At 40.7% G+C, this 27,877-nt stretch overlaps 1 protein-coding gene across 1 annotated transcript; it reads left to right on the forward strand.

Annotated features, from left to right (window-relative positions):
• Positions 1 to 17,956: 17,956 nt before the first annotated feature.
• NEFM (neurofilament medium chain) lies at positions 17,957 to 27,098 on the forward strand. The gene is made up of 3 exons (XM_059371972.1): positions 17,957 to 23,161; positions 23,837 to 23,961; positions 25,231 to 27,098. Exons 1-3 carry the CDS (start codon positions 22,082 to 22,084, stop codon positions 26,600 to 26,602), a joined length of 2,577 nt encoding a protein of 858 aa, XP_059227955.1. The 5' UTR covers positions 17,957 to 22,081; the 3' UTR covers positions 26,603 to 27,098.
• Positions 27,099 to 27,877: the final 779 nt, after the last annotated feature.

Genomic DNA, 27,877 nt, shown 5'->3' on the forward strand with positions numbered 1-27,877 from the left:
GGAGTCTTCTGGGTTTGGAGACTGCAAACAGAGCCGTTCGCCAGAGATAGAAATGCTCAGTCACAGGGTGGGTGAGCTCAGAGTGCAGCTGGAAACCAGGGAGACAGGAGTGATTGAGCGCTTTTCTCTGAGGACACACTGAAGAGTGGGGCCCCAAGCTCTCGGCTCCTCCAGGTCAGAGACTGGGAGGCTGCCAACTTCATTCCTGTCCTCCAAAGCTCTACTGAAAGCATTCAGGAAACAAAAGCTCCAAGAGCGAACCAGAGCAGATTATTTCACCCAGTCCCTGGCAAGGTAGTGCAATTTCACCTCGGGCAAAGACATTTGAGAATCCTTACAACAGGCTCCTCCCCCAGAAGATCCACAAGAACATCCAGCCAAGCAAGCTCACTGATCAAGGAGAACAGCAGAATTCCAGAGGAGAGGAAAGCAAAGCATGGAATTCATGGCTCTCTCTCCATGATTCTTTAGTCTAGCAAAGTTAATTTTTTTAATTTTATTTTTTTCTTATTCTATTTTTTTAACTTCCTCTTTCCTCTTTTAGCGTTTTTTAAATAGTTTATCTTAACAATATCTTTCTTTAAAAAATCTTTTTAAACCTTCACTGTTATAGTCATATTTTATCCCTTCATTGTATTTAACCTTATTTTTGTATACATACAGGTTTTGTTTTGTTTTGTTTTGTTTTCTGAAAAATTTTGGGATACAGTTTCTTCTAATAGATCAAAATATACCCTAATCTAGCACATGGCTTTGTTCTAGTCTCCAGCCAATTAATAACAAAAAAATCAAAGAAACACACTGACATTAATACAAAAATTGTAGGGGACTTTAACATCTACCTTACTGAAATGGACAGATCCAAGCAAAAGATCAACAAGGAAATAAAGGCCTTAAATGACACACTGGACCAGATGGACATCACAGATATATTCAGAACATTCCATCCCAAAGCAACAGAATACACATTCTTCTCTAGTGCACATGGAACATTCTCCAGAATAGATCACATCCTGGGTCACAAATCAGGTCTCAACCAGCACCAAAAGATTGGGATCATTCCCTGCATATTTTTTTTAAAGATTTTATTTATTTATTTGACAGAGAGAGATCACAAGTGGACAGAGAGGCAGACAGAGAGAGAGAGAGAGAGAGAGAGGGAAGCAGGCTCCCTGCTGAGCAGAGAGCCCGATGCAGGACTCGATCCAAGGACCCCGAGATCATGACCTGAGCTGAAGGCAGCGACTTAACCCACTGAGCCATACTAGTGCCTCTTCCTGCATATTTTAAGACCACAATGCTCTGAAGCTAGAACTCAATCACAAGAGGAAACTTGGAAAGATTCAAATACATGGAGGCTAAAAAGCATCCTCCTGAACAATGAATGGGCCAACTAGGAAATTAAAGAAAATGCACAGAAACAAATGAAAATGAAAACACAACTGTTCAAAATCTGTGGGACACCACAAAGGCTGTCCTGAGAGGAATGTATATAGCGATACAAGCCTTTCTCAAGAAACAAGAAAGGTCTCAAGTATCAACCTAACCCTACACCTAAAGGAGCTGGAGAAAGAACAACAAAGAAAGCCTAAACCCAGCAGGAGAAGAGAAATCATAAAGGTCAGAGCAGAAATCAATGAAATAGAAACCAAAAGAACAGCAGAACAGATCAACAAAACTAGGAGCTGTTTCTCTGAAATTGATAAACACCTGGCCAGACACTTCTAAAAGAAAAGAGAAAGGACCCAAATCAATAAAATCATGAATGAAAGAGGAGAGATCACAACCAACACTAAAGAAATACAAACAATTATAAGAACATATTATGAGCAACTATATGACAACAAATTAGACAATCTGGAAGAACTGGATGCATTCCTAAAAATGTATAAACTACCAAAACTGAACCAGGAAGAAATAGAAAACCTGAACAGACTCATAACCATTAAGGAGATTGAAGCTGTCATCAAAAATCTCCCAAAAACAAGAGTCCAGGGCCAGAAGGCTTCCCAAGGGAATTGTTCCAAACATTTAAAGAAGAATTAATACCTATTCTCCTGAAACTGTTCTAAAAAATAGAAATGGAAGGAAAACATCTAAACTCATCTTATGAGGCCAGCATTACTTTGATCCCCAAACCAGGCAAAGAATCCACCAAAAAGGAGAATTACAGACCAATATCCTTGATGAACACAGATGCGAAAATTCTCACCAAAATACTAGCCAGTAGGATCCAACAGTACATTAAACAGATTATTCACCACCACCAAGTGGTATTTATTCCTGGGCTGTAAGTTTGGTTCAAAATCTGCAAATCAATCAATGTGATACAATACATTAATCAAAGAAAGAACAAGAACCATATGATCCTGTCAATAGACACTGAAAAGGCATTTGACAAAGTACAGCGTACTTTCTTGATCAAAACTCTCCAAAGTGTAGGGATAGAGGGTACATATCTCAATATCATCAAAGTCATCTATGAAAAACCCACAGCAAATATTGTTCTCACTGGAGAAAATCTGAGAGCTTTTCTGCCAAGATCAGGAACACGGCAGGGATAGCCACTGTCAACACTTCTATTCAACACAGTACTGGAAGTCCTAGCCTCAGCAATTAGACAACAAAAAGAAATAAAATGCATCTGAATCAGCAAAGAAGAAGTTAAACTCTCACTCTTTGAAGATGATACGATACTTTATGTGGAAAATCCAAAAGACTCCACTCCGAAACTGCTAGAACTCATACAGGAATCAGTAAAGTGTCAGGATATAAAATCAATGCACAGAAATCAGTTGCATTTCTATACACAAACAACAAGACAGAAGAAAGAGAAATTAAGGAGTCGATCCTATTTACAATTACACCCAAAACCATAAGATACCTAGGAATAAACCTAACTAAAGAGGCAAAGAATCTGTACTCAGAAAATTATAAAATACTCATGAAAGGAATTGAGGAAGACACAAGGAAATGGAAAAACGTTCCATGCTCATGGATTGGAAGAACAAATATCGTGAAAATGTCTATGCTACCTAAAGCAATATACATATTTAATGCAATCCCTATCAAAATACCATCAATTATTTTCAAAGAAATGGAACAAATAATCCTAAAATTTATATGGATCCAAAAAAGATCCTGAATAGCCAAAGGAATGTTGAAAAATAAAGCCAAAGTTGGTGGCATCACAACTCCAGACTTCAAGCTCTATTACAAAGCTGTCATCATCAAGAAAGTATGGTACTGGCACAAAAACAGACAAATAGATCAGTGGAACAGAACCGAGAACCCAGAAATAGACCCTCAACTCGATGGTCAACTAATCTTTGACAAAGCAGGAAATAGTGTCCAATGGAAAAAAGACAGTCTTTTCAACAAATGGTGTTGGAAAAATTGGATGGCCACATGCAGAAAAATGAAACTGGACCATTTCCTTACACCACACACAAAAATAGACTCAAAATGGAGGAAGGACCTCAATGTGAGAAAGGAACCCATCAAAATGTTGGAGGAGAAACCTCTTTGACCTCAGCCACAGCAGTTTCTTCCTAGAAACATCGCCAAAAGCAAGGGAAGCAAGGGCAAAAATGAACTATTGGGATTTCATCAAGATCAAAAGCTTTTGCATAGCAAAGGAAATAGTCAACAAAACCAAAAGACAACTGAGAGAATGGGAGAAGATATTCACAAATGACATATCAGATAAAGAGCTAGTATCCAAAATCTATAAAGAAATTATCAAACTCAACACCCAAAGAACAAATAATCCAATCAAGAAATGGACAGAGGACATGAACAGATATTTCTGCAAAGAAGACATCCAGATGGCCAACAGACACATGAACATCACACAGCATCAGGGAAATACAAATCAAACCACAATGAGATACCACCTCACACCAGTCAGAATGGCTAAAATTAACAAGTCAGGAAATGACAGATGCTGGCGAGGATGTGGAGAAAGGGGAACTCTCCTACACTGCTGGTGGGAATGCAAGCTAGTGTAGTCACTCTGGAAAACAGCATGGAGGTTCCTTAAAATAGAGATACCCTATGATCCAGCAATTGCACTACTGGGTATTTACCCTAAAGATACAAATGTAGTGATCTGAGGGGCATGTGCAGTCAAATGTTTAGAGCAGCAATGTCCATGATAGCCAAACTATGGAAAGAACCTAGATGTCCATCAAAAGATGAACAGATAAAGAAGAAGTGGTATATATACACATATATATATCTAATGGAATACTATGCGGCCATCAAAAGAAATGAAATCTTGCCATTTGCAATGACGTGAATAGAATTTGAGGCTATTATGCTGAGTGAAATAAGTCTATCAGAGAAAGACAATTATCATATAATCTCCCTGATGTGAGAAATTTGAGAGGCAGAGTGGGGGTCGGGAATAAAAAAATGAAACAAGATGGGATCAGGAGGGAGACAAACCATAAGAGACTCTTAATCTTACAAAACAGACAGAGGGTTGCTGAGGGGATGGAGGGTATGGAGAGGGTGGTTGGGTTATGTGCATTGGGGAGGGTATATGATATGGTGAGTGCTATGAAGTATATAAGTCTGACGATTCACAGACCTGTACTCCTGGGATTAATAATACATTATATGTTAATAAAAATAATTAATTTAAAAATAAATAAAATACCTAGTTTAAAAAAAAAAAAAGCAAAGGATATTCTTCAGTAAATGAATGGATGAAGGTAGCATTGAGTAACAAGGTAAAATACCCACACACTTCCCAGCCCACCCTCATACACACCAACAACAAGACAGAAGACAAGACAGAAGAAAGAGAAATTAAGGAGTCAATTTACAATTGCACCCAAAACCATAAGATACTTAAGAATAAACCTAACTAAAGGAGCAAAGAATCTGTACTCAGAAAACTTTAAAGTACTCATGAAAGGAATTGAGGAAGACACAAGGAAAAGGAAAAACGTTCCATGCTCATGGATTGGAAGAAAATCACACACATTCCCAATTTGATCACATCATTTGATTAGAAGTTGACTGAGGCTCAAGACATATACGGATAATCCAGAAAACTCCCACCTCTATCTACTGTCATAAGAATTCTATAGTACTACCCAGATGGGTATAACCTGAGGAATCTGCATAAGAAAAAGTATATTCTGGAAAGAACATTGCTTTAATAGCTATGATACTCCTTGGAACCTCAGTTTTTAATCTATACAATGAGAACAATATTGACCTTATAGTGTCGTTTGGAGAATTAAAGCTAATGTACGTAATGTGCAGAATACAACTGACCTTCATATACGACTGTTCCCAGGTACAGAGTACTCTATTTGCCATAATTCCAGTGTCTGCCTTCACTGTGGTTTCCTCAGAACATAGGCCTAATCTTATTTGTTCTGATTTTCCAGGAAGACCACAGTATCTGGCACACTGTAAATGAAAATGGGATAACAGTTGAACTGTAGGAGGGCTCTATTCTTAGTTGCTGTTACATTCTGAGACAAGCCTTCATTTATCATCAAAAAATGCCTGACAATATTCAGATCTAAGCTGGACCCATTTCTAGCTCTATGCCTGAGGCCAATGACGAAAACTCATGGCTCCTAACCCAATATTTTAATCATTATAGAATCCAAATGTATGATAACTGACTAGTCAAATGAATGAATGAATAAGTAAATGAATGAATGAAAGAACGAACACAGTTCTGTGGGTCAGTTTATAAAGATGAAATTGACCAAAATCATTAAAGAAAGAAATTGAGCAATTAATGTGGCTCAAATTGCCAATAACCCTGGATTGAAGAGATTTTTCTTTATTTTCATGACCTAATTAGTAACAGGCAAAAAAAGAGTCTAGGGCACTAGAAGGATGAAGGAAATTTTTAATTATGAGAAGTACACATTATCACAGATTATGGTAAACAGTTACCAAAAGGGAGCCAGAGGAGCAGTAAACAAAAGGTAATAATTCTCTTAGGAGGTAATAATTATCTTATAAACTGGGTGGAAAATAATGCGATAACTAACAAATTATATAGTATTTCTGGACCTTTCACTAGATTCCAGAGAAAAAGATATCAGTATTTCTGGGAATGACTTTTTTATGTTTTGAATTTTAATGAGGTATTTAGCATGACCCCAAAAGATGTTCCTACATTTTTAGTAGTCTTTATTCAACCTCTTAAGAAACTACTTTATTGTAACTCAAAGTGGACTTTCCTCTTGGTAGGGTTTTTTAGAGTAAGCTAATTTCGACCTACCTCAGACCATTTTGTTGCAATTATGCCAGATTCAAGCTTTCAAAAACTTCTCAATCCCTAGACTCTACCATTTTGTTCCATCAATAAGATCACCACAAACCAGGGACTAACAAAAACTAAGGCATAAGAATGGCTCCCAACCCTTGTTCACTAATACTTACAATACTGTTAATCATCCTCCACCTCCCTCTCCCAAAGCAGAGTTCAGTACTTTCACAAATATGGCTCACAAAAGCATTGTTGCTGACAACAAATATAGGTGCTTTCAGATCACTTTGGAAATATAAACTGTGGTATAAATGCTTAATTTTTTAAAATGACATGTGTTACAGTCGCTGTTTTTATTACCTTTCTAACAAGAACCCACACACAGTTGTTGTTGTTTTAAATAACTGTGTTAGAAGCCAAGAAGCAACTCAAGCCAAGATACTGAGTGCTAAACTTTGATTTCTGAAGCAATACACACTTGGACTCATTACAGTGGTCCCTGACGCCCAGGGATAGAGTAGACTCCTTTAAAAATAACAGCAACAACATTGGTTTGGAAGGCCTCTCCTCTTAAGAGACCTCTTCTAAAAATAGGAGGTTCTGGATCCCAGCAACCGTCCCCAACAGAATCAACAGTCCCCAGAGGGCTCTTCTTCCCTTTTCTCCTCCTCTATGCAGATCCACTTATATAAACGCATGACAATAGCTGAAGATCAGCAACAAGCAAAATCAAAAGGGCGGTCAATGAAGTTGATGAGTGTCCATAGTGCCCAGCATGTGGTATATATGGCAGCTCAAGGTAAGGATTTTCCTTTGGGATCCAAAAGATCAACATCAACTGCTTTCTGCATATTGATTAAAAGAAATCAATGGAAAAAGAAATATTTTTTTTTTCTTCACTCACTTTCCTGTTTACCACCTGGTCACCAACCGCTCTTTGGCCAATTACTATGTATATAAAATTCTGAAATGCATAATCATTCCTGTCCTCGTTCCCAATTTCCCAATTAAAATTTACTTGAGAAAGATGATGTGGCTATATGCCATCTTGATAAACACGGGAGACAAACAGAAGTATGAGGAGAAGTCAGGAGTTCCATTGCTTGCCAGTTATCATTCATGCAAAGCAGGCATCTGAAACGGCCATAATTCTTGGCTCTTGCCAATTTGGTTTTGATTTTGCTTGACCTATATACTTGGCTTTAGAAAGGAGTTCTTAAATGAATGACCAAAGATTAAGAAGTCAAAATCTAAATTTAAGCAAACTTTTTTAAGGAAGTTGCCAATCAGGAGGCAAGAAAAAGACAAATCAGAACCCCATTTCCTCTGAGTCTGGGAAATTTTAACTCTGGAGCTCTCTTTGCTTTTGTTTAATTCAGTATGTCTATTTATAAAGCATTTACTGTTACTTACTATTCTGTGCACGAGCAAGGGGTGGAGGAAGAGTGGGGAGAATAAAGCAGAACTAAGGACAGGTCTTGAGAGAGGTGACTTTAATGAGTAGAAACTTCCACTGTAGGAACAAGATTTTTTCCCATGTGCAGTATAAAACAATTAAAACAATAGGAGCCAGGATAATCCCTAAATTTCGTGATATCAACCATGGTGCTGAAGAAACTTAAAGAAGAGGAGAAAAAAGGCAGCAGTCTTCATGAGAAGGTAAAAGTTGAGCTGTCACCCAGTAGACAGAATTTGGTTAGGAGTTGAGTCATGTATAAACCATGCAGGAGGAACAGAACACGATAATATGAAAATTCTAAGCTTTGTGCCCTCTGGCCCAACCAATGCATTAAAATGAATTGGAACCCTGGTACAGTAGAGAATACCTTGCTTTGGTGTCAGATAAGTGTACTTTGAATCCCAGCTGTGCCACTACGAACCCTCCAAACTTGGCTAGGTTGTAAAACATCTTTGAAGCTCTACTTTCTTACGTAAGATAATATTATCTACTTTGTAGGTCTACTGAGATAATACAACAAGGTGTATACAGGGCTAGTTCATAGAAGAAGTTCAAATAACATTTATTTACTTTCATCTTAGAAGCACATTAGCAGTCCTCTCATATCAACATTAAACAGCAGACTGCTCTTTATGCACAAAAATCTATTCTTTCATCCTATAGTAGTAGAATTGTAGCTGGGCCTATGGCCGCCAATCCAAAGACAGCACTTGCCAGCAGCCCTGGCAGCTGCTTGATCTGTGTGACTTTGTTCCCACCAGTTGTACCTAAGCAGTAGAGATGTGTGTCTCTTCCAGGCCCAGGCTTGAAACAAGAGCCTCTCACTCTGTCTTCTTCCTGTGAGTTAGAACATGGATTTGCCTAAAACCCAACTCTGACCACAGAGATGAGGACATTGCCTTAGAGTGTAGCAAAGAAATAAGATGCAAAAAGCTTAGAACCCCTGAAAATGACCACATGGACCAGAGCAGGTCACCTACCCTCCAGGATGAGTACAGAAAAGAAGAAGTTCCTGTTATTTTAGTCACTCTCATCATGGGTCTCTTATTACATCAGCTTAGCCTTTCCACCTAACTCGTGCAAGCTCTCTCATTCTTCGAAACAATAGGCTCTTTCAGGTGGAGCCAATATTATTCCCATTTGGCAGATGAGCAAATTAAAACCAAGGAAAGTCCAAGGTCACCTGACCTGTCAGTGCTATCTTGCCACTGATTCCAGAGCCTCAGTCTTTGGATGTAACAACTTTGTCAATTCTCATTCCTGAGGTTGTGAACAGAAGAATCATTCTAATTTAGGTGTTGATGAAATTTGACAAGATTGGATATTACATTTCAAATATAGAATCATGAGACTCGATTTTAAATTAAGCTGCACGCTGCAAGTACTTTTCATAATTATTGCTATTATACATTTATTACCACTGTAAAATTTCAAGGAGCACTGGAAAATGTAATTGCAACACAGAGTTCTGGAATCCAGGGCAGAAACGTTTGGCATTGGGGGCAATTTACACCCATAATGTAATTAAACAGGAGGCAATTTGCATTCAGATTTGCACATTACAGTATTTTTTTCTGATTATAAAAATAAAAAAAAAAAAAACTCTGGCAAGCACAGAAGGTTTTTGAGTGTTCTGACAATTAATATTTTAGACAAATGGCATTGGGAAAAAGGACTTTCTAATCCTTTTCTGGAAGCTTAGCAGTTTGCCAAGAAAATAATAAGCTGTCTGTCGGATATTTTAATAAAGAAGCATGCTGTGATAAATAACTGTTTTCACCCCACATTATTTTTGCTCAAATGTATTTATAAGCTTCCTCTGATTCTCACCTATTCATAGGATCTGCCTATAAATAAAGATTTGAAAGGCATAAACCTAAATACTCAAAATGGATAAAAATCCAAATATTACATTAGCAAGGAAATTAGGATTTAGGGTTATTGAAAAAACTTTTTCATTGATTATATGCAACACCTGTATTGTGGTGAAAAGACACTGGATTTGTAGGATGTCCTTCTCACTATACCACCTCAAAGACCTCAGTCAGGGATTCTGTTCTCTGTCTTGGTTTCCCGTTTTAAAAAAGAAAATAATGGGCGCTCGGGTGGCTCAGTCATTAAGCGTCTGTCTGCCTTCAGCCCAGTCATGATCCTGGAGTCCCCAGATGGAGTCCTGCATTAGGCTCCCTGCTCGGTGGGGAGTCTGCTTCTCCCTCTGACCCTACCCCCTCTCACGCTCTCTCTCTTTCTTTCAAATAAATAAAATCTTTAATAATAACAATAATATTAAAAAGGAAAATAGTATCATCTCACTTGGCTGATGTGAATATTAAGTAATATATTTACAGAAATATGACCAGCATACAATTGGAGCTTAATGAATGCTTATTAAGTTGTTAAAGCCTAAATATGGAGAAAACGCTAATCTAAAGTAGCTACCATTTATTGAACACCGCTCTAAGACAACTCTATGAGAGCATACTGGTATTATCCCCACCTTAGTACAGATTAAAAAAACTAATGAATAAAAGGTATTGGTGGCTCTGTCTAAATCAGCACAGCTGGGAATTGGTGAAGGTAGGATTTGAACTCATGGATCCAGATTCTCTAGGGGTGTGTGTGTGTGTGTGTGTGTGTGTGTGTGTGTTTAAGGGTTCCAGAAGTAGTAGTTTATTGACTAGGCCTGCTTCCCCAGCCTAACAACTACACACTTGTGGGGCTCAGGGGAACTCTGGTGAACACTGGTAAAAAGTGATCCTTCAGGTCCAAGGTCATGGGGGCAGGCAAAGATGGGGGTCGTGCCTTCTTGTTGACAGACAGTTCCTGGGAAGCAGGTACCAGGCTATTGTAACTCTCCCAATGAAAAGATGACCTCTCCTGTACCTAAACTGATGGAACTTCTGATCTGTACTTTTCTTGATACATCATTGGTGGCCCTGAGATAAAAGATTTGATTGGTGGAGTGCCTGGCTGGCTCCGTTGGAAGAGCGTGCAACTCTTCATCTCCAAAGGTCATGAGTTCAAGCCCCACACTGGGTGTAGAGATTACTTAAATAAATGAAAACTCTAAGTAAAAAGATCTGATTTGTAAAGAAAATGTGGTATATATACACATATATATACCATATATGTGTTTGTGTGTGTGTATGTTGTATATATGTGTGCATCCATGTATGTATATACACACACAATGCAATATTGCTCAGCCATAAAAAAAAAAAAGATGAAATCTTGCTATTTGCAACAACATGGTTGAGGCTAGAGATTATAATGTTAAACAAAATAAGTCAGTCAGAGAAAGGAATACCATATGATTTCATTCATATATGAAATTTAAGAAACAAAACAAATGAACAAAAATAAAGAGAGACAGAGGGACAAACCCAGAAACAGACTCTTAACTAGAGAGAACAAACTGATGGTTACCAGAGGGGAAGTATGTAGGGGAAAGGTGAATTAGGTATGGGGATGAAGGAGGGCCCTTGTGATGAGCACAGGGTGTTGGGAGGAGGTACTGAATCACCGTATTGTACATCAGAAACTTAATATAACACTCTGTGTTAACTATACTGGAATTAAGATAAAAACTTAATTAAAAAGATATGACTTATATTAAAGGCTAAATGCATATTCACAAAATTACACATCAACATATAGCTTTTAAAACTGGTAATAAGAAATGGAAATCAAAAAGAAAGCAAAGGGAGAGTAATCAGCTCTGTATGATTTATTATGTGTATTACCCTAATCAGGCAACTTTCTCTTTCTGTCATGTCTATAAGCAAGAAAATTTTGTGGGAGAGTGGGAGGGATGTCTTGTTAAACACATTCACATAATCATTTGGGAAAATAATTTTTTCTGTTATCTTGACATTGTACTATGTGCCTGAAATCAAACCCCCAACAACATTCTGATTAAATGGATTTATGATCATCTTGATTCTTTTTTAGTGCCAAACCTGGTGAGCTAAAGCACATCAATGACTTCCCTTTTACCCGGGGCAAAATCTTGCCTCTCTGACAAATCTTTAAACTCCTGATGGAAGGTTACGTGATCTACTTGTCTTTAATCTTTCCTAGCACATGGGGAGCGCCTACCCCATGTCCACTGCTCTACCAAGCACTTTGGAGGTGATGTTAGTCATCATTATAATAATAGTAGTAATAATGCCATTTATTGAAGACAAATAAATTATCATTTATTAAGAACTCTAAATACACTATTTTATTTAGTCTTCAAACCACTCTATGAAATAGCTAACAGTATTATCACTGCTTTACAAATAAAGAAGCCTGACATGGCCATTGGTCTAATAGGTGTCTTATGGGTCATATAGAGTAGGGCCTTCGCTACCAGACAAGAAAGCTCAAACACCTGGAAGATTCTTCACTTAGTTACCTCACAGATACCCCAGATTCAATGTGTACTGTGCAGTCCAACTTCTCCTTACCCTTAAACCTGGTTTCCTCCTATACTTAATATCATGCAGATTGTGTTAGACTGAATAATGGCTCCTCACCATATATGTCCACGTCCTGGTCCCTGCTCCTGTGATTACTTTACCTTACATGGCAAAATAGACTTTGCCAATGTGATTAACTTAGGGATCCTATTATGTACTAAACTCTGTCCTCGTAAAATTGGTATGTCGAAGCTCTAACCCCAAATACCTCAGAATATGACATCTTTCAAGACAGGGCCTTTAAGTTGGTAATTAAGTTAAAATAAAGGCGTTGTTAGACGGGGCCCTAATCCAATCTGACTGGTATCCTTGTAAGAAGGGAAGATGAGGACACATAAAAGAGACACCAGACACTGGACATGTGCACACACAGAGGGAAGGCCATGTGAGGACGCAGGAAGAAGGCAGCCATCTGCAAGCCGACGAGAGAGACCTCCGATGCCAACTCTTCAGTCTCACACTTCCGGCCTCCAGAACTATGAGAAAACAAGTTTCTGTTGTTTAAGCCAACCAGTCTGTGGTTTCTGTTATGGCAGACCTAACAAACTAGAACAGCTCCTAAAATAGGGAGATGATCTGGGAGGGGCACGGCGGTGAGGGCTTCTAATCACAAAGGTCTTACAAGAAGAAGGCAGAGGGTCAGAGTGCGAGAAGAAGGAAATGTGAGATGGAGCAGAGGTCAGAGAAGAGAAAAGATGCATCACTGCTGGTTTTGAAAACAGAGGAAGGAGCCATGTGTCAGGGAATGCAGGCAGTCTCTAAAACCTAGGAAAGACAAGGAAATGGACTCTCCACTAGGACTTCCAGAAGGAGCACAGCTGGGGCAATCCCTTGATGTTAGCCCACTTGAGACTGATTTTAGACTTCTGACCTCCAGAACTGTAAGATAATAAATCTGTGTTCTTTTCAGTCACCAAGTTTGTAGCAATTTGTTACAGCAGCCATGGGGAACAGTGGATGACGTCACCATTCACCTGTTCCTCCAAATTCTGTCCTTTCTCTTGCAGTCCCTGCCTCTCCTTACCCACCTTTCTGGATTCACATCTTCCAACAGTCTCATCTGGATTATTGCCATAGCCTCCAAAAGGTTTTCCCTGCCCTTTCAACCTCTGAACAACTCTGCTTCCTTCTGCCAAAGTAATTTTCCTTTTTTAAAAAAATTTATTTATTTATTTATTTGAGAGAGAGCGCACACACACACAAGCAGGGTGTTGGGGGTCAGGGCAAAGGGGCAGAGGCCGGGGGAGAAGCAGACTCCTCACCAAGCAGTGAGCCAGACGTGGGGCTCAATTCCAGGACCCTTGGGATCATGACCTGAGCCCAAGGCAGACCCTTAACCAACTGAGCCACAGAGGCGCCCCTCAATGTGATTTTTCTAAAATTTTTCTTTAATGTTTTAACTGCCTTATGACCAGCTATGAGGTAAATGCGAAGGTCCCGGTATGGCATAGGAAGCTTTCCATGGTGTCTTCTCCGCATCCACATCCAACCTAGGCTGCATGTCTCCTGTCTCATCAACCCTGGCTGCGGGCCATCTTCCTATCCCAGGCTACGTGTTCCCCTCTCTCCAGCGGAATGGTATGTCCTTCTCTCTCCAGCCCATGCTACATGGTCCCATCTCCTCTATTCCTGGCAACAGACACTCGTCTTCAGCCCAGAGCTATATGGTTCCCCTTAGTCTAGTCACTGGCATCTCTCTGAGCACCCTGTGCTTGCCCTCACATTGATGCCTTTGGTTGTTTTTCTCCTTTCTTCACCTGGTCACCTCTTACTTATACTTCAAAGCTTACCTCAGGTGTCACCTCCTCCAGAAAGCTCTCCCTGAGGCTCTTCCACCTTTATCACCAGTTGGTTTAGTTGTTCATCCTCCATGCTCCCATAACACACTCTCTTTATCTCTAACATAGCAGAGCTAGTGGCCCCATACTTCCCCCACAGTAGAAAGATGTAGAAAGAAGAAAGAAGACTTCTTTCTTCCAGGCTGGAATGGTATCTTTCATATAATTCCCCCGTGTCCAGTACAATGCCTGATACTGAAGACACCAGCGTTTGTTGAAAGAAAGTCTTAGGACAAGAGGTAGAACCTCATTTACTTATTCATGCAACAGATATTCATTGGGGACTCACTATCTGTAAAACACTGGGAGATGCACAAATAATGTGTAAGACTTGATATCTGCTACTTAGAATTATTAAATTTGTCAGTGTTGAGATGTTATTTAAATGTCCAGCAGGTGGTAGCACCTAACTAGACCATAAACCCTGAGCTTCCTGAGAGGAAGCATTCATACCTGAAAACAATGGAAAGGATTTGGAGAATTGGAGTTTCACTAGAACCAGATCATGGGAGCCCAAAGAAGACTGGCAAGCCAGAAGCAGAAAGCTCTCATTAATGTGATGTGGGATCTTCAATAAACACCTCATGGCTTCATCATGACACGAACATGCCTCTTGTTCAAGAAGGTATTCCTGTGTCACTCTTTGGAGTTTCCAAGGAGGCATCAAATTTCCGAGGCACATTGAATCTGACTGAAGGAAAGGATCATGTAGGCTAACAGGGGACAAGAAAAAACAGCAAATTGTATTAAATGACTCACAGTGGCTGAAGAAGAATTTTCATCATTAGGCATTCACTTCCTAATAATTTTATGTAATCCAAATCCAGAAGCAGACTGCTAATGACTAACACAGAATACATGCTGTTTCTTTTCAAGGTCAACTTTTGTTCAGGAAAAATGAGAAACAATTCTCTTCCTTGACCCTATCTGATAAAGCAGAAGCCAAGCAGATTTATATAAATGAAAATAGGGTGAGTCAGAGCACTTTATCCCATAAATAACAAAAATGGATTAAGGTTGACTTGTCTCTAGGCAACCTATATAAATACAGTCATATAACCCTGATTTTTGTATATAAAATAGATGATCAAGAGACTCACTTAAAATTATTCATGGCTATCTCTTCTCGCTTTAATAGATTTGAAAAGCTGCTTCCTCACCAGCCATCCCGTTGTAAACCTTCGCTGGTGAAGACTGCAGGCCAAGTGCTTCCTTCTGCCAAGACTCAAGTGTTCATTATTGGATCTCTCAAAGTAAATTTAGGTTAAAGAGTGATACTTACAAAAAAACTGACTACAGAATGATTATTTTTTTCTTTTTAATTTGAATGCATATAAATATATATTAGTAAGTGAATGAGAATGATGATAAATTAATGTATAGTATGAATTAAAATCTCCTAGAAACTAATCCAAAAGTGCATGTAAAGATGAATGATAGATATCAGGTAAAATAATGGATCAAATGATTAGGGATATGAGCCACGGATCATGGACTAGAATGAAATAGATATCCTTCAGATTATGTGGAAAATTAACTAAGAGGGAGAAAAAAATAAAAAAGACAAGTAATTCATAAGTTTTCATTTTTAATATCTTTAATAGTCACAAACCAAGAAACAGTGTTCATCTGGGAAAATACGAAAATATTTTATTTCTGTATAAATAGGAAAAAAGTCTGCAAAAGAATGTAGAGTGTGTGTCCTAGATTTTCATAACATGATCTGACAGTTACACCATAGCTTTTAAATGAGATCCTTGAGATGGACTGCCTGGCCTTCAAGTCTATGTGACTTCGTGGTGATGGCCATCCTCCCTCCGGAGTCTGACGTTCCTGGATCCGTATCTCAGTTCCACGATTGCCTAGCTGTGTGTAGTGCTTAGCCTCTGGGTGCCTATATGCTCAGTTGCTTTTTCTACAAAATGGAGATAATAATATCATCACCTAGGGCACTGGGGTGGCTCAGTGGGTTGAGCATCCAACTCTTGATTTCAGCTCAGGTTAGGATCTCAGGGTCCTGGGATCACGCTCGGCCGCTGTGGGGCTCTGCACTCAGCGGGGAATCTGCTTGGGATTCTCTCTTTCTGCCTCTGCTCCTCCCCCCTACTCTCTCTCTCTCAAATGAATACATAAATCTTTAAAAAATAATAAATAATTGTGTCACCACGCAGGGTTGTTGTGATAGTTAAATGAGATAATCCAATGAAGTCTTGGCACAGTGCTCAGCACCTAGTAAGCACTCAAAAATACCAGTTATTGAGATGACTAATACCTGCCTATTTTTAATTTTTTCATACCGATGGAGCCTGGATTGGACGTACTGAGAGCATTTAAGGCTTTTGTTTTTGTTTTTGTTTTTTAATGTTAGCACTAGTATCAAAAATTCTGAATTCTGGTCCTGGCCCCACCACTTACCAGATGTGTGACCTTGGGCAAATCTCTTAATGGATCCCACCAACTATAAAATTGGAAAAGTAATTCAGGTTCTACCTTATTTACATACACACACGCACACATACACACACACCTGCCCCAACCCCTTGCTCATTCCAGATGAGATAACAAAGTTTTGTTTTGCTTCTTTTATGTAAAACGTTATTCACACGTAAAATCCAATAGTAGTGATGATGATGATGGCGGCTTTGGGATTGAGGGCACCATTAAGTGTAAAAGAATATAATACTCAGGTCTGACTAGGCCAGATTATGGGGCACCACTCTGATTGTCAAATAACCACCTTCAACTTCATGATGGCACTCCTCTCAACCAGCAAGAAGAAAGAAAGGCAGACAGAAAGAAAGAGAGAAATTAATACTCAGACCTAATTAGATATTCCTGATCTGTTATCATTACTATTATATTGTCTTTATTATGTTATCATTCTTGATCTATAAGGCCCATAAAAGTGTTGGGGGTTTTTTTAAGAGGAAATTAAAAATCATATAGTTGACAAGAAGCCAAGATGCCTGGTATACAATATAGCATTCTTTCCTCTAAGATACCAAATTACATATTCATACATTTGTTTTACAAAGCAGGGTAGGAATTATATAACAGAAAGATCCCATTGATGTTTAAATTATAGGGAAGAAAATGGCAGAGAATATTTAAATTGTTTCTCTGCTGTTTGTAGATTTCTATACTTAAGTATTTGTTAACTTTAACCCAAAAAGGTGAGTGAAAGTATTCTTATATGTGCTCTTGGCAACCGTGGTGAAAAGAAATAGATATGATAGTGTGCTTGTTTTCTGAGGATTATGAAAGAAGACTGCTTTGGAGAATCACAGAGATTGTGAGGTAAGAACCAGTCCTGGGCTGATGAGACTTCATTCTTAGGTGGGGCATCTTTCTGACTTTGTTTTATATCCCTAGGTTCAGCTCTGCTCAGAAATTTGGTCCAAAGATAATAGATCATTGATCTGCTCTAGTTTTACAAAGCTCATTTTAATTAAGAGTTTCTAATAAAAGAATTATGTCTCTTGCTAAGGCCTGGGTAAGCTTGGGATAAAATATGTCATAAATATTACATGGCTGTCCTGATGCAAAGTTACATGCAATGCAGGGTTTGAAAAATTCAAGTGCATGGCATCCACTTTACAAGTAAAGCCAATATGTCGAATTTTAAAAATTGCTGGAAATTAATACAGTATTTTTATTTTGCATCTATTGGACTTTATTTTTAGAATCACTTTTAGCAAGGGTAACTTAAATACTTTTTAAAAATTCTATGTCCTCCTCCTCTGGCTTCCACAGGACTGATTCTCGGTGGTGGGGTGAAGGCATTACACAGCAAAAAACTCAGCAATCTACCTTAAAGCCAAAGGTAAACCTTTCCCCCATAAAATACTAAATTTCTAAATACAGAATTTTGAAGATGATTAAGCTTATATTTTTGAACAACAGAAAGATGTAAAATATTTTTTTGATTTTTTTAATGCTTCAATTAACTCTCCATAAAAACAGTCACTGACAGAAATAGAAGACAATATTTAATGAATAACAATATTTGGCAATGGAACCAAACACCATTTCAGGGTCTAATGTTAGAAAAAGGACACTGTGGTTCAGTGAATTTGTTTAATTAAAGACAATAGGGGCATGTACATCCCATTTTCCTGACAAGAAACAGCTTTTTCCCAAGGATATTTTTATTTTGCTTTCAATATCTGAAATAATAAAAAGACCAGAGTCAAAGCTGCTTCTAAAGTTTGACATCCCAAGGCTAAAATAGAAAGAATTCTTACAGTTCTCATTTTCTTTCTGTCCTCACTCCAGGGTACTCAGTCAGGACCTTCCTACACCAACAATGCCTTAAATAATTAGAAAAGGACAATTTGTAAAGAATTATTTGTCACTACTTCTAGAATCAGATCCCAGGCAAAATGACCAAGCTCAAGACATCGCAGCAGGATGGAAGAAAGTACGGATTATTTTATTAATCTTAGATAGATTCAGCCTACCAATCTGACAGTGGTATCTTCCATCTAGAGCATCTTGCTGGCTCCTTCATTCCCATAGCCCATCCTCCTTTCTTTCTTGTGCATCAAAAAGTATTCTTTTAAATGGAAAGAAATATGGAAAGAAGGAAGAAAATACTCAACTCATTTTTTCTAACCTTATTTTTTGAGTCAATGAATAAATGCTTTATTCAAAGGGTATTTCTCCCATTATCATTAGATAAGCCCTCAGGATAGCTATCTCTTAACTACAAAGTTAATCTTTGCACTTTACTTACTGAAGGAACACAGAGCCTGTTCTGTATATCCCTATAAAGTGATTAAAAACACACTCTAGCTTATGGTACAACAATCTAGAGACAATTTAATTAAAAACGTCTTACATCCAAATCATATCTGTAACTTCCCTATTTAGGATAAATTCTAAAAGTAAAATTAATAGTCAAACTGAACAGTGTTGCAAATTCAGATAAATCCTCATGGGTTTTTTTCTTTCTTGTTAATATTTTCAGAAGAGTCATAGCCTTAGTGTCATTAGGGTAAAAATACAAAACTGTATTTTTTTCTGTGGAAAATATGAGGATGGTAAATGTTCTTTTAAAATAAGACAAAGATGGAAAAATGAATGCTATGGCTTTCTTTAATAAGATTCTATACTAAATTCATTGATGAGCATAACCTTCAAGTCACCTTCAGAAAGAGTGAATAAAGTAAAAAGTTTAATATAAAATAAAACATCTCTGTCAGTCTGAAATTGGACCAATCATTTTTTAAGCCATGGGAACTTTTCTCCCTGAAAGAGGTAACTGATATAATTCTCCGGGTTATCCTATTGTGACCAGACTGAACAATACTTCATGTGACACCAAAGTTACAATTGTAAGCTATAGTCACTAACTGAATTTAGCCTGAATAATTGGCCAGTATTTTGTTTATACGCAATGCTTTCCTCCTTCTGCAACCAGTTGGAAGCTTAACAATTTCTGAGCTAGTTTAGATACAAGTCAAAACGGGCTAATTGTGAAGTTAGACATGTGTTTCCTTGTAAATGTCTCTCTGCAGAGTCATCTCATTTTTAAAAACCCTGAAGAAAACTAACAGCAGCAGTCTGCCTGTTAACCATTTGCTCTCACTGCAGAAAGTCCTTCCACAGCAAAGGCAACGTGAAGCCCCCAAGGGCTTTTTAAATTTTTTAACAAAAGCAGAAAGTAATAAGTAACTAAGGTATAATTACCACATAACTAGCATTTGGCCTTATCAGATGTCACCCTTCCAACCTGGAGATTGGCAGCACTTTACAAAAAGGCAGAAAATTTTCTTTCTCTTTTCCTTTTGTATCCATCAAAGCAAAAATTCCTTCCCCCCCTTTTTTCTCCAATAGTCCCAAATTGATCCCCTCGCTTGTCAAATGCCTTTCCTAACAGCTTGAGACCTGGGCTCTCTTTGCCTGAAAGATAACCTGTCACTCAGCAAACTAGAACATCCTTCCCCCACACAGCCCGCAATGCTGCAGTTTCACATTAATGAGCTAAAAGTAACTCCCTACATTAACCCCTTCTATTTTAAAATACAAATGGGCCAAGAGATCTCATGAAAATAAAAAAATAATAATAATAAACATCTAGAAACTTACTGATTGGCATGACCACATCATTAAAAAAAAAGAAAGAAAGAAAGAAAGAAAGAAAAGAAAAGAAAACCACACGCCATAAAGAAAGCATGTTGTGAAAGGAAAATATTTAAGTCTGGGTGTCTGCTTTTCACAAGCAGTGGTTCTTTTCAGCCATACCAAGCATTTCACAGGCAATCACTTGTGCCTATGGCCTCAGAAAACTTGGTCATCAGTCTTACACTCTACTCTTCACTTTGTCTTGCAGGATTCTGAACTTTTTTACCCTGAATTACCCCAAAGCACTATGTAAAATAAAGGAGCATTTTACCAGTTAACAGTGCACCAGACATCAGAAGTCTATGTAGATGCCTTGTTGAAATAAACATGTTAAAAGATATGGAAAATCTATTCCAAGTCAGTCATTAATATCTAAATGAGGAAATTTATCTTAAATGGAGGAAAATTATCTTAAATGGAGGGAAAAAAATCTGGTTTAATTCAAGGTTGTGATGAATCTGTTTGGCAACTTTTAAATTAATTCAGGTGCTTTTCAATCACTGCAGTTACATACAGGGAGTACTGAACAGAATGATGACAAAGCAATTGTTTGTGTTCAAACTTCTCATAAACTATACTCCCCTGGACTTTCACCTCAGCAGATTTCAAATTCCCCTTTCCAAGGAATATTTGACCTTCAAATTTCAATCTCTTGATTTCTTGCATCTATCATACGTTAGAAAACTCAAACAGGGCTACAAGTATATTATTTCTGTTACCTGACTTTAATGAATTTTAGTTGTTTTCAAAATCTGCAATCGGTTCATTGTGCCAACTCTGCATTGCAGAGAAATCTTAGTGTTCGATTCCAGCTTGGCTCCTGCAAACAGAGTCACTACAAACAGGCTTTAATTGTATTTACTCCGGGAGAAGAGGAGGAAGGAAACCCTCGCCGACCTGACGAGCCCAGTTTGGTGACAAGCCCCCAGGGCAGCGAAGTCTCCGGGCTCGCCCGCCTGGGCGCTGTCCTTGGTGCTGCCGGCGCCATAGCGATCACAAGCGCCTTACCTTCTGCCCCTGCGGAAGCTGCGGACGTTTCCCAAACGTTAAGCAGAATGTAGCGCCACATCCCACTTTTAATACAAATAACTACCCAGGCCCATCCTCTTTGTCCCCTTCCCGAAGCCTTCTGCCCGACAGTTCTTTAAAGTCTTTTTGTTTTTTTCTTCTAGGCCCAACTCTGGGCTTGCGCTCAACTCGGACTGCTTTAAAAGGAGATGTGGGGGAAAGGGAGGAAGGCGAGGGGACTGAGGATGGGGGAGGGGAGGAGAGGAGGGGGAGGGCAGGAAAGAAGGGGGAGGGGAGGAAGGAGTAGGAGAGAAGGTAAGGGTGGGAAGAAGAGGGCCCAGGAGGAAGGGACTCAGAAGGGCGGAGTGAGTGGGACTAAAGAAGGCTAAAGTGGGAGAGCAAAGAGATGCCCAAAAGAAGGGGAGGAGATTCATCACAGAAGATGGGTAAAGAAAAAAGTAATGGAGAAAAGGCAAAAGAAAAGAAAAGCCGCGGGTATAAGAAAAGAGCAAGGTGGTCAGGGGGTCGGGAGAAAAGCTGCCCGACGGGTAGAAGAGTGACGAGACAAAGAAAAGGCGTTGGGTGAATACTCGCACCGAGGCTTTAAAAGGCTATCCGAAGGCGAAGAGAAATGGAGACAGGGGTCTTGGGGGGCTACAAGTGGCCTGGGACCGAGAGAAGAGTTGGGGGAGGGGCCGGGACCAGGCAGCAAAGTCCGGGGTCCGATGCGGCACGGGCCCACGTGGAGCCGGCGCTGAATCACTGCTAGGCTGTCTTTACCCCCCTCATCTCCCCCGGCCCGGTGCCCGCAGTCCCCGCCTCCTCGGCCGCCGCCTCCACGGGGCGGGGCCCTGGCCCGGGACCAGCCGCCGCGGCTATAAATGGGCTGCGGCGAGACCGGCACAACGCTGTGACAGCCACACGCCCCGAGGCCTCCAAGATGAGCTACACGTTGGACTCGCTGGGTAACCCGTCCGCCTACCGGCGGGTCACCGAGACCCGCTCGAGCTTCAGCCGCCTCAGTGGCTCCCCGTCCAGCGGCTTCCGCTCGCAGTCGTGGTCCCGCGGCTCTCCCAGCACCGTGTCCTCCTCCTACAAGCGCAGCGCGCTTGGCCCGCGCCTCACCTACAGCTCGGCCATGCTCAGCTCTGCCGAGAGCAGCCTCGATTTCAGCCAGTCTTCGTCGCTGCTCAACGGCGGCTCCGGGCCGGGGGGCGACTACAAGCTGTCCCGCTCCAACGAGAAGGAGCAGCTGCAGGGGCTGAACGACCGCTTCGCGGGATACATCGAGAAGGTGCACTACCTAGAGCAGCAGAACAAGGAGATCGAGGCAGAGATCCAGGCGCTGCGGCAGAAACAGGCCTCGCACGCCCAGCTGGGCGACGCGTACGACCAGGAGATCCGCGAGCTGCGCGCCACCCTCGAGCTCGTGAATCACGAGAAGGCTCAGGTGCAGCTGGACTCGGATCACCTGGAAGAAGACATCCACCGGCTCAAGGAGCGCTTCGAGGAGGAGGCACGGCTGCGCGACGACACGGAGGCGGCTATCCGCGCGCTGCGCAAAGACATCGAGGAGGCGTCGCTGGTCAAGGTGGAGCTGGACAAGAAGGTGCAGTCGCTGCAGGATGAGGTGGCCTTCCTGCGGAGCAATCACGAGGAGGAGGTGGCCGACCTGCTGGCCCAGATCCAGGCGTCGCACATCACGGTGGAGCGCAAAGACTACCTGAAGACAGACATCTCGTCGGCGCTGAAAGAGATCCGCTCCCAGCTCGAATGCCACTCCGACCAGAACATGCACCAGGCGGAAGAGTGGTTTAAGTGCCGCTACGCCAAGCTTACGGAGGCGGCCGAGCAAAACAAGGAGGCTATCCGCTCCGCCAAGGAAGAGATCGCCGAGTATCGGCGCCAGCTGCAGTCCAAGAGCATCGAGCTCGAGTCAGTGCGCGGTACCAAGGAGTCCCTGGAGCGGCAGCTCAGCGACATCGAGGAGCGCCATAACCACGACCTCAGCAGCTACCAGGTAGGAAACGCGGCTGCGCGGCCAGCCTGCGCCAGCGCCAGCGCCGCGCGCCCCCGACGCTCAGGCACGCGACCCGGCGCGCTCTCCGCCGCGCTCCCTGGTGGCCGCTGGCCAGTGCGCTCGCGCTGCACGGAGCGAGTTCTATGCGCAAAGCGTCCTCGCCCCTCCCCATCCTTCTGCACTCCTTCCGCACCCACCATCTCCAGTTCTGACATTTTACTAAACCTGCTTTTTTTCTCGGGAGGTGTCGTTTTAAAGTAGGAGATACATATTCGGGTAGTTGACAGAGCAGCAAGTTTAGGATTGCTTGTGTAGAAACTCATATATTCTCAACTTTTACCGCTTAAAATTGGCTTCACCCAAAGAAGCTCAGATGAAAAGGGCCAGGTCGCCCGAGGGGTTTTCCCGAACTTTTTTTTTTTTTTTTTTTTTTCCCTGCTGAGAGGAATTCTAGATCCACTGGTCTCAATGCATGGTGTGCCCAGGAAATCTCATATTGTCTAATTGATCCTGTTTATTTAATAGTTCCTTCGTTTTTTCTGTTTTTATTTTAGTTTTAAGGGACTGGAAGCTACAGCGTTTACAGAACTGGAGGGAAGTAGAGGGAGGGGTGGGTAGCAAGTGGTTTGTGAAAGAAGTTGCTGTTGGACGAGTCTATGCCTGTGTCTATTTCAGGACACGATCCAGCAGTTGGAAAATGAGCTCCGGGGCACAAAGTGGGAAATGGCTCGTCATTTGCGAGAATACCAGGACCTCCTCAACGTCAAGATGGCTCTGGATATTGAGATTGCTGCGTACAGGTACCGTGCTCACTACCGACCGGTCGGAAATACTTACCGCACTGCGGAGGCTGTTGTGGCACAACCCCCATCACTTAAGTTAAAGCAAGCAGGTGGCAGGAATCTTAAATCAGTGCCTGGCTTTCTTTCTTAATTTAAAAAAAAAAAAAATTATTCTGAAGAATTGTAAATGTGGTTTTACTTCTCCACACAGCTTTAAAAGAGTAAACATTAGTTAAAATGAGTATTTAAATAAAATGTTTTGAGGGACATTTTATTGATTTCAGTGCTTTTGCTTTAACTTTTTCATTTTAGTGAAAAGTGTTTTCCAACTGTTTGAAGCAAAAACAGAATTTTAGTTTTTAATATTTCACATCGTGGTTTCAGCTTTTTGATTTTATAATGTCAAGGGCAAATTCCAGGACATTCAATTTCTATTTCTCTGTTACAGCTTACTATTGCCATCATCTGGCTGAGAACAGCTATAGATTGATAGGATAGATATATACACATATATTAGACAGAATATATTAGATATATTAGATAGAATGGAGAGAGAAAATATGTATATTCTATTTTATTTAGATTTATATCTACAGACCTAGATACACGACCAGAGAAAGAAAAGAAAAAAGATTATAGGTCTGCTAACTGATGTCACCTTACTGATGACTAAGTTCATAGGAGAAAATCCTTGACTAAACACACTCTCTACTACCAAAAGGTCATCATCATAACATTACAGGAATAAATTGCATTCACAGCTCTCTCTCTTCAGGAAAGCTGAATAACTATATTCAGTAGACGCCTTATGATTAAAATTGCAGACCAATTTACAACTTGATATATGCCAAATTCTGATACATGCTAAATGGTTTTCTAAATTTGTTGAACATCATATTTGCAAAAGGAAATTTAGTGTACATCCTTAAAGTCCACGTGCTCAAGAAGGTCACTAAGGTTTTTTTGCCATGAGGGAGCTTTTCAGCATATTCACAGGGCAGCGAATAGACTGCCGCAGAGCTGAGATTTGGCGTCTGGGTGTGTTAGTGGACTGTTGGGTGTGGTCAGCTACTGCAGCAAGTGATTGGCTAGTGGTCCATGAGAATCTCCAGATGGGACGCTGTAGACCAGCGAAATGATAGCAGGTATCACACTGGTTTGACAGAATCTTTTACCTGTGTGATTCTGTTTGTTGAAAGGTATCTGCTGCATTACCCATAACGTAATGAAACTCAGAAGGCCACCAAGATTTTAATTATGTCGTGTCTTTTTTGATTCGGTCCTCAGAAAACTACTGGAGGGTGAAGAGACCAGATTTAGCACATTTGCAGGAAGCATCACTGGGCCACTGTATCCACACCGACAACCCTCAGTCACAATATCCAGTAAGATTCAGAAAACCAAGGTAGAGGCTCCTAAGCTAAAGGTCCAACACAAATTCGTCGAGGAGATCATAGAAGAAACCAAAGTGGAAGATGAGAAATCAGAAATGGAAGAGGCCCTGATAGCCATTGCAGAGGAGAGGGCAGCGTCCATGAAAGAGGAGAAGGAAGAAGAGGCAGAAGAAAAGGAAGAGGGGCAAGCTGAAGAAGAAGAAGTTGTGGCTACCAAAAAGTCTCCAGTGAAAGCGGCTGCGCCTGAACTGAAAGAGGAGGAGGAAGGAGAAAAGGAGGAAGAGGAAGGCCAAGAGGAAGAAGAGGAGGAAGAGGAGGGTGCTAAGTCAGACCAAGCCGAAGAAGGAGGATCCGAGAAGGAAGGTTCTAGTGAAAAAGAGGAGGGGGAACAGGAAGAAGAAGGGGAAACAGAGGCCGAAGGTGAAGGAGAAGAAGCTGAAGCCGAGGATGAAAAGAAAACGGAAGAAAAGCGTGAAGAGGTTGCTCCCAAGGAAGAGCTGGTGGCAGAAGCCAAGGCAGAAAAGCCAGAGAAGGCCAAGTCTCCCGTGCCAAAGTCACCGGTGGAAGAGGTGAAACCGAAGGCAGATGAGAAAGGAGCTGAGAAAGCCGAGCAGAAAAAGGAAGAAGAGAAAGTGGAGGAAGAAAAGAAAGAAGTAAAGGAATCTCCGAAGGAAGAGAAAGTGGAGAAAAAGGAGGAGAAGCCGAAAGATGTGTCAGAGAAGAAGAAGGCAGAGTCCCCGGTAAAGGAGGAAGTGGTGGAGGTGAGCACCGTCACCAAATCCATAAAGGTGAGCTTGGAGAAAGATGCCAAAGAGGAGAAGCCACAGCCGAAGGAGAAGGAGAAGGCAGAAGAGGAGGGGGGAGGTGAGGAGGAAGGCGGTGATCAAGGTTCCAAGGAATCCAGGAAAGAAGACATAGCAGTAAATGGGGAGGTAGAAGGAAAGGAGGAAGAGCAGGAAACAAAGGAGAAAGGCAGTGGGGGAGAAGAGGAGAAAGGGGTTGTCACCAATGGGCTAGACTTGAGCCCCGCAGACGAAAAGAAGGGGGGAGACAGAAGTGAGGAAAAAGTGGTAGTGACCAAAAAGATAGAAAAAATCACCAGTGAGGGGGGCGATGGTGCTACCAAATACATCACTAAATCTGTAACCGTCACTCAAAAGGTCGAAGAGCATGAAGAGACCTTTGAGGAGAAGCTAGTATCTACCAAAAAGGTAGAGAAGGTCACTTCACACGCCATAGTAAAGGAAGTCACCCAGAGTGACTAATATTTGAGTCCATTGCAAAAGGTTAAGCCATATGACAATTTTAATATGCATGTGATTGACAGCTTCAAAACAGAACGGGTTCTCCCATGGGGGCTCCAGACATTGTATTTTACTTTGTGCAATACGAGGGAAATGCATGCAAGCGCAGGGTGCTCCCTCCTCAGTCTTTGGGTGATTGAAATGCATGATATTGTATGTACCTGGGGAATTGGCTGATTTCCTAAGCTGTTGGAAGGAGGGCACTCCGGGGTGGGCGGGATGTCTTGAGACGTATTATGCAAAGAACCAACTGAGCCAAAAATAATAAATGAAACACAGAACTCTCTTAGCCTTAAGAAAGCTATATATGAATAATTATGTTTACCTCACTGGTGCATTTAAAAAGGACTTTTGTTCATGGGAGAACCTCGTTGACATGCACAGTTTGCAACCTTTCGTTGATTGATGTTCAATGTCACAGCAGTACTTGCTCAATAAAGGTCATATTGGAAACATAGTCGATTGCATGGTGTCCTGTCATTTGAAAGTGTGATCTCCACTATCTGACCCTTTCTTTTCCTACAGTAGGTTATTTGGTGGGGGGAAAGGAGGAGTTACAAGTGACCTGCATTTCTTATCATTATTTTCCTGATCACTGAGAAAACATAATCACCAAAAAAATGTTTTTAGGTGTCAAAATCTTTATTTAGCCCAACATTCACCTCAACAGTTTAAATAAAAATTAAAGCATCAGATTTTTTAAAAAGCAACATTCATTGGATAAAAGTCTTCCTTTCCAAATGTTTTGACCCTACCCAAAACTCAGAGAACCTGAAAGTGAGAGGGAAGACAGTGGAGCCATAACTTGTTTCTTGGAGTTGCAACACAAAGAAAATCATGGCACTTATAACAATGTGTCTAGAAAAAGCGGGACTGAAATCATTAATAGTCCTAACAAGAAATATCAAACACAAACATACATACACACACACACACACACATACACACACACATACCTTTTCTGCAGCATTGATTCTTGGTTGACAGAGATTTATACTTTTGGTGTTTTATTTATTGGGGAAAAATAATGTCAAAAATAAAGAAAAACAGTTTTCTCTGATATAGGCAAAGAAGTGTTTTTAGATTTGGGGAAAAAAAAAAAAAAGCCTGATCTTAAACAAGGAAATAATACTACTCCCTTTTCAATACATATCTGTTCTAGACTTTTAAGACCATTATTAACTTATTAATTAATGTATTATTTATTTCAAGTCCATATTTTTCTTATCAATCAGA

Source organism: Mustela nigripes, chromosome 1, assembly GCF_022355385.1.
Source record: "Mustela nigripes isolate SB6536 chromosome 1, MUSNIG.SB6536, whole genome shotgun sequence".
Taxonomy (NCBI): domain Eukaryota; kingdom Metazoa; phylum Chordata; class Mammalia; order Carnivora; family Mustelidae; genus Mustela; species Mustela nigripes.

Coding starts and splice junctions, on each gene's coding strand:
- NEFM (XM_059371972.1), top strand. CDS start 22,082: ATGAGCTACACGTTGGACTCGCTGGGTAACCCGTCCGCCTACCGGCGG. Junction 23,162..23,836: donor ACGACCTCAGCAGCTACCAG/GTAGGAAACGCG, acceptor TGTCTATTTCAG/GACACGATCCAGCAGTTGGA. Junction 23,962..25,230: donor ATTGAGATTGCTGCGTACAG/GTACCGTGCTCA, acceptor TTCGGTCCTCAG/AAAACTACTGGAGGGTGAAG.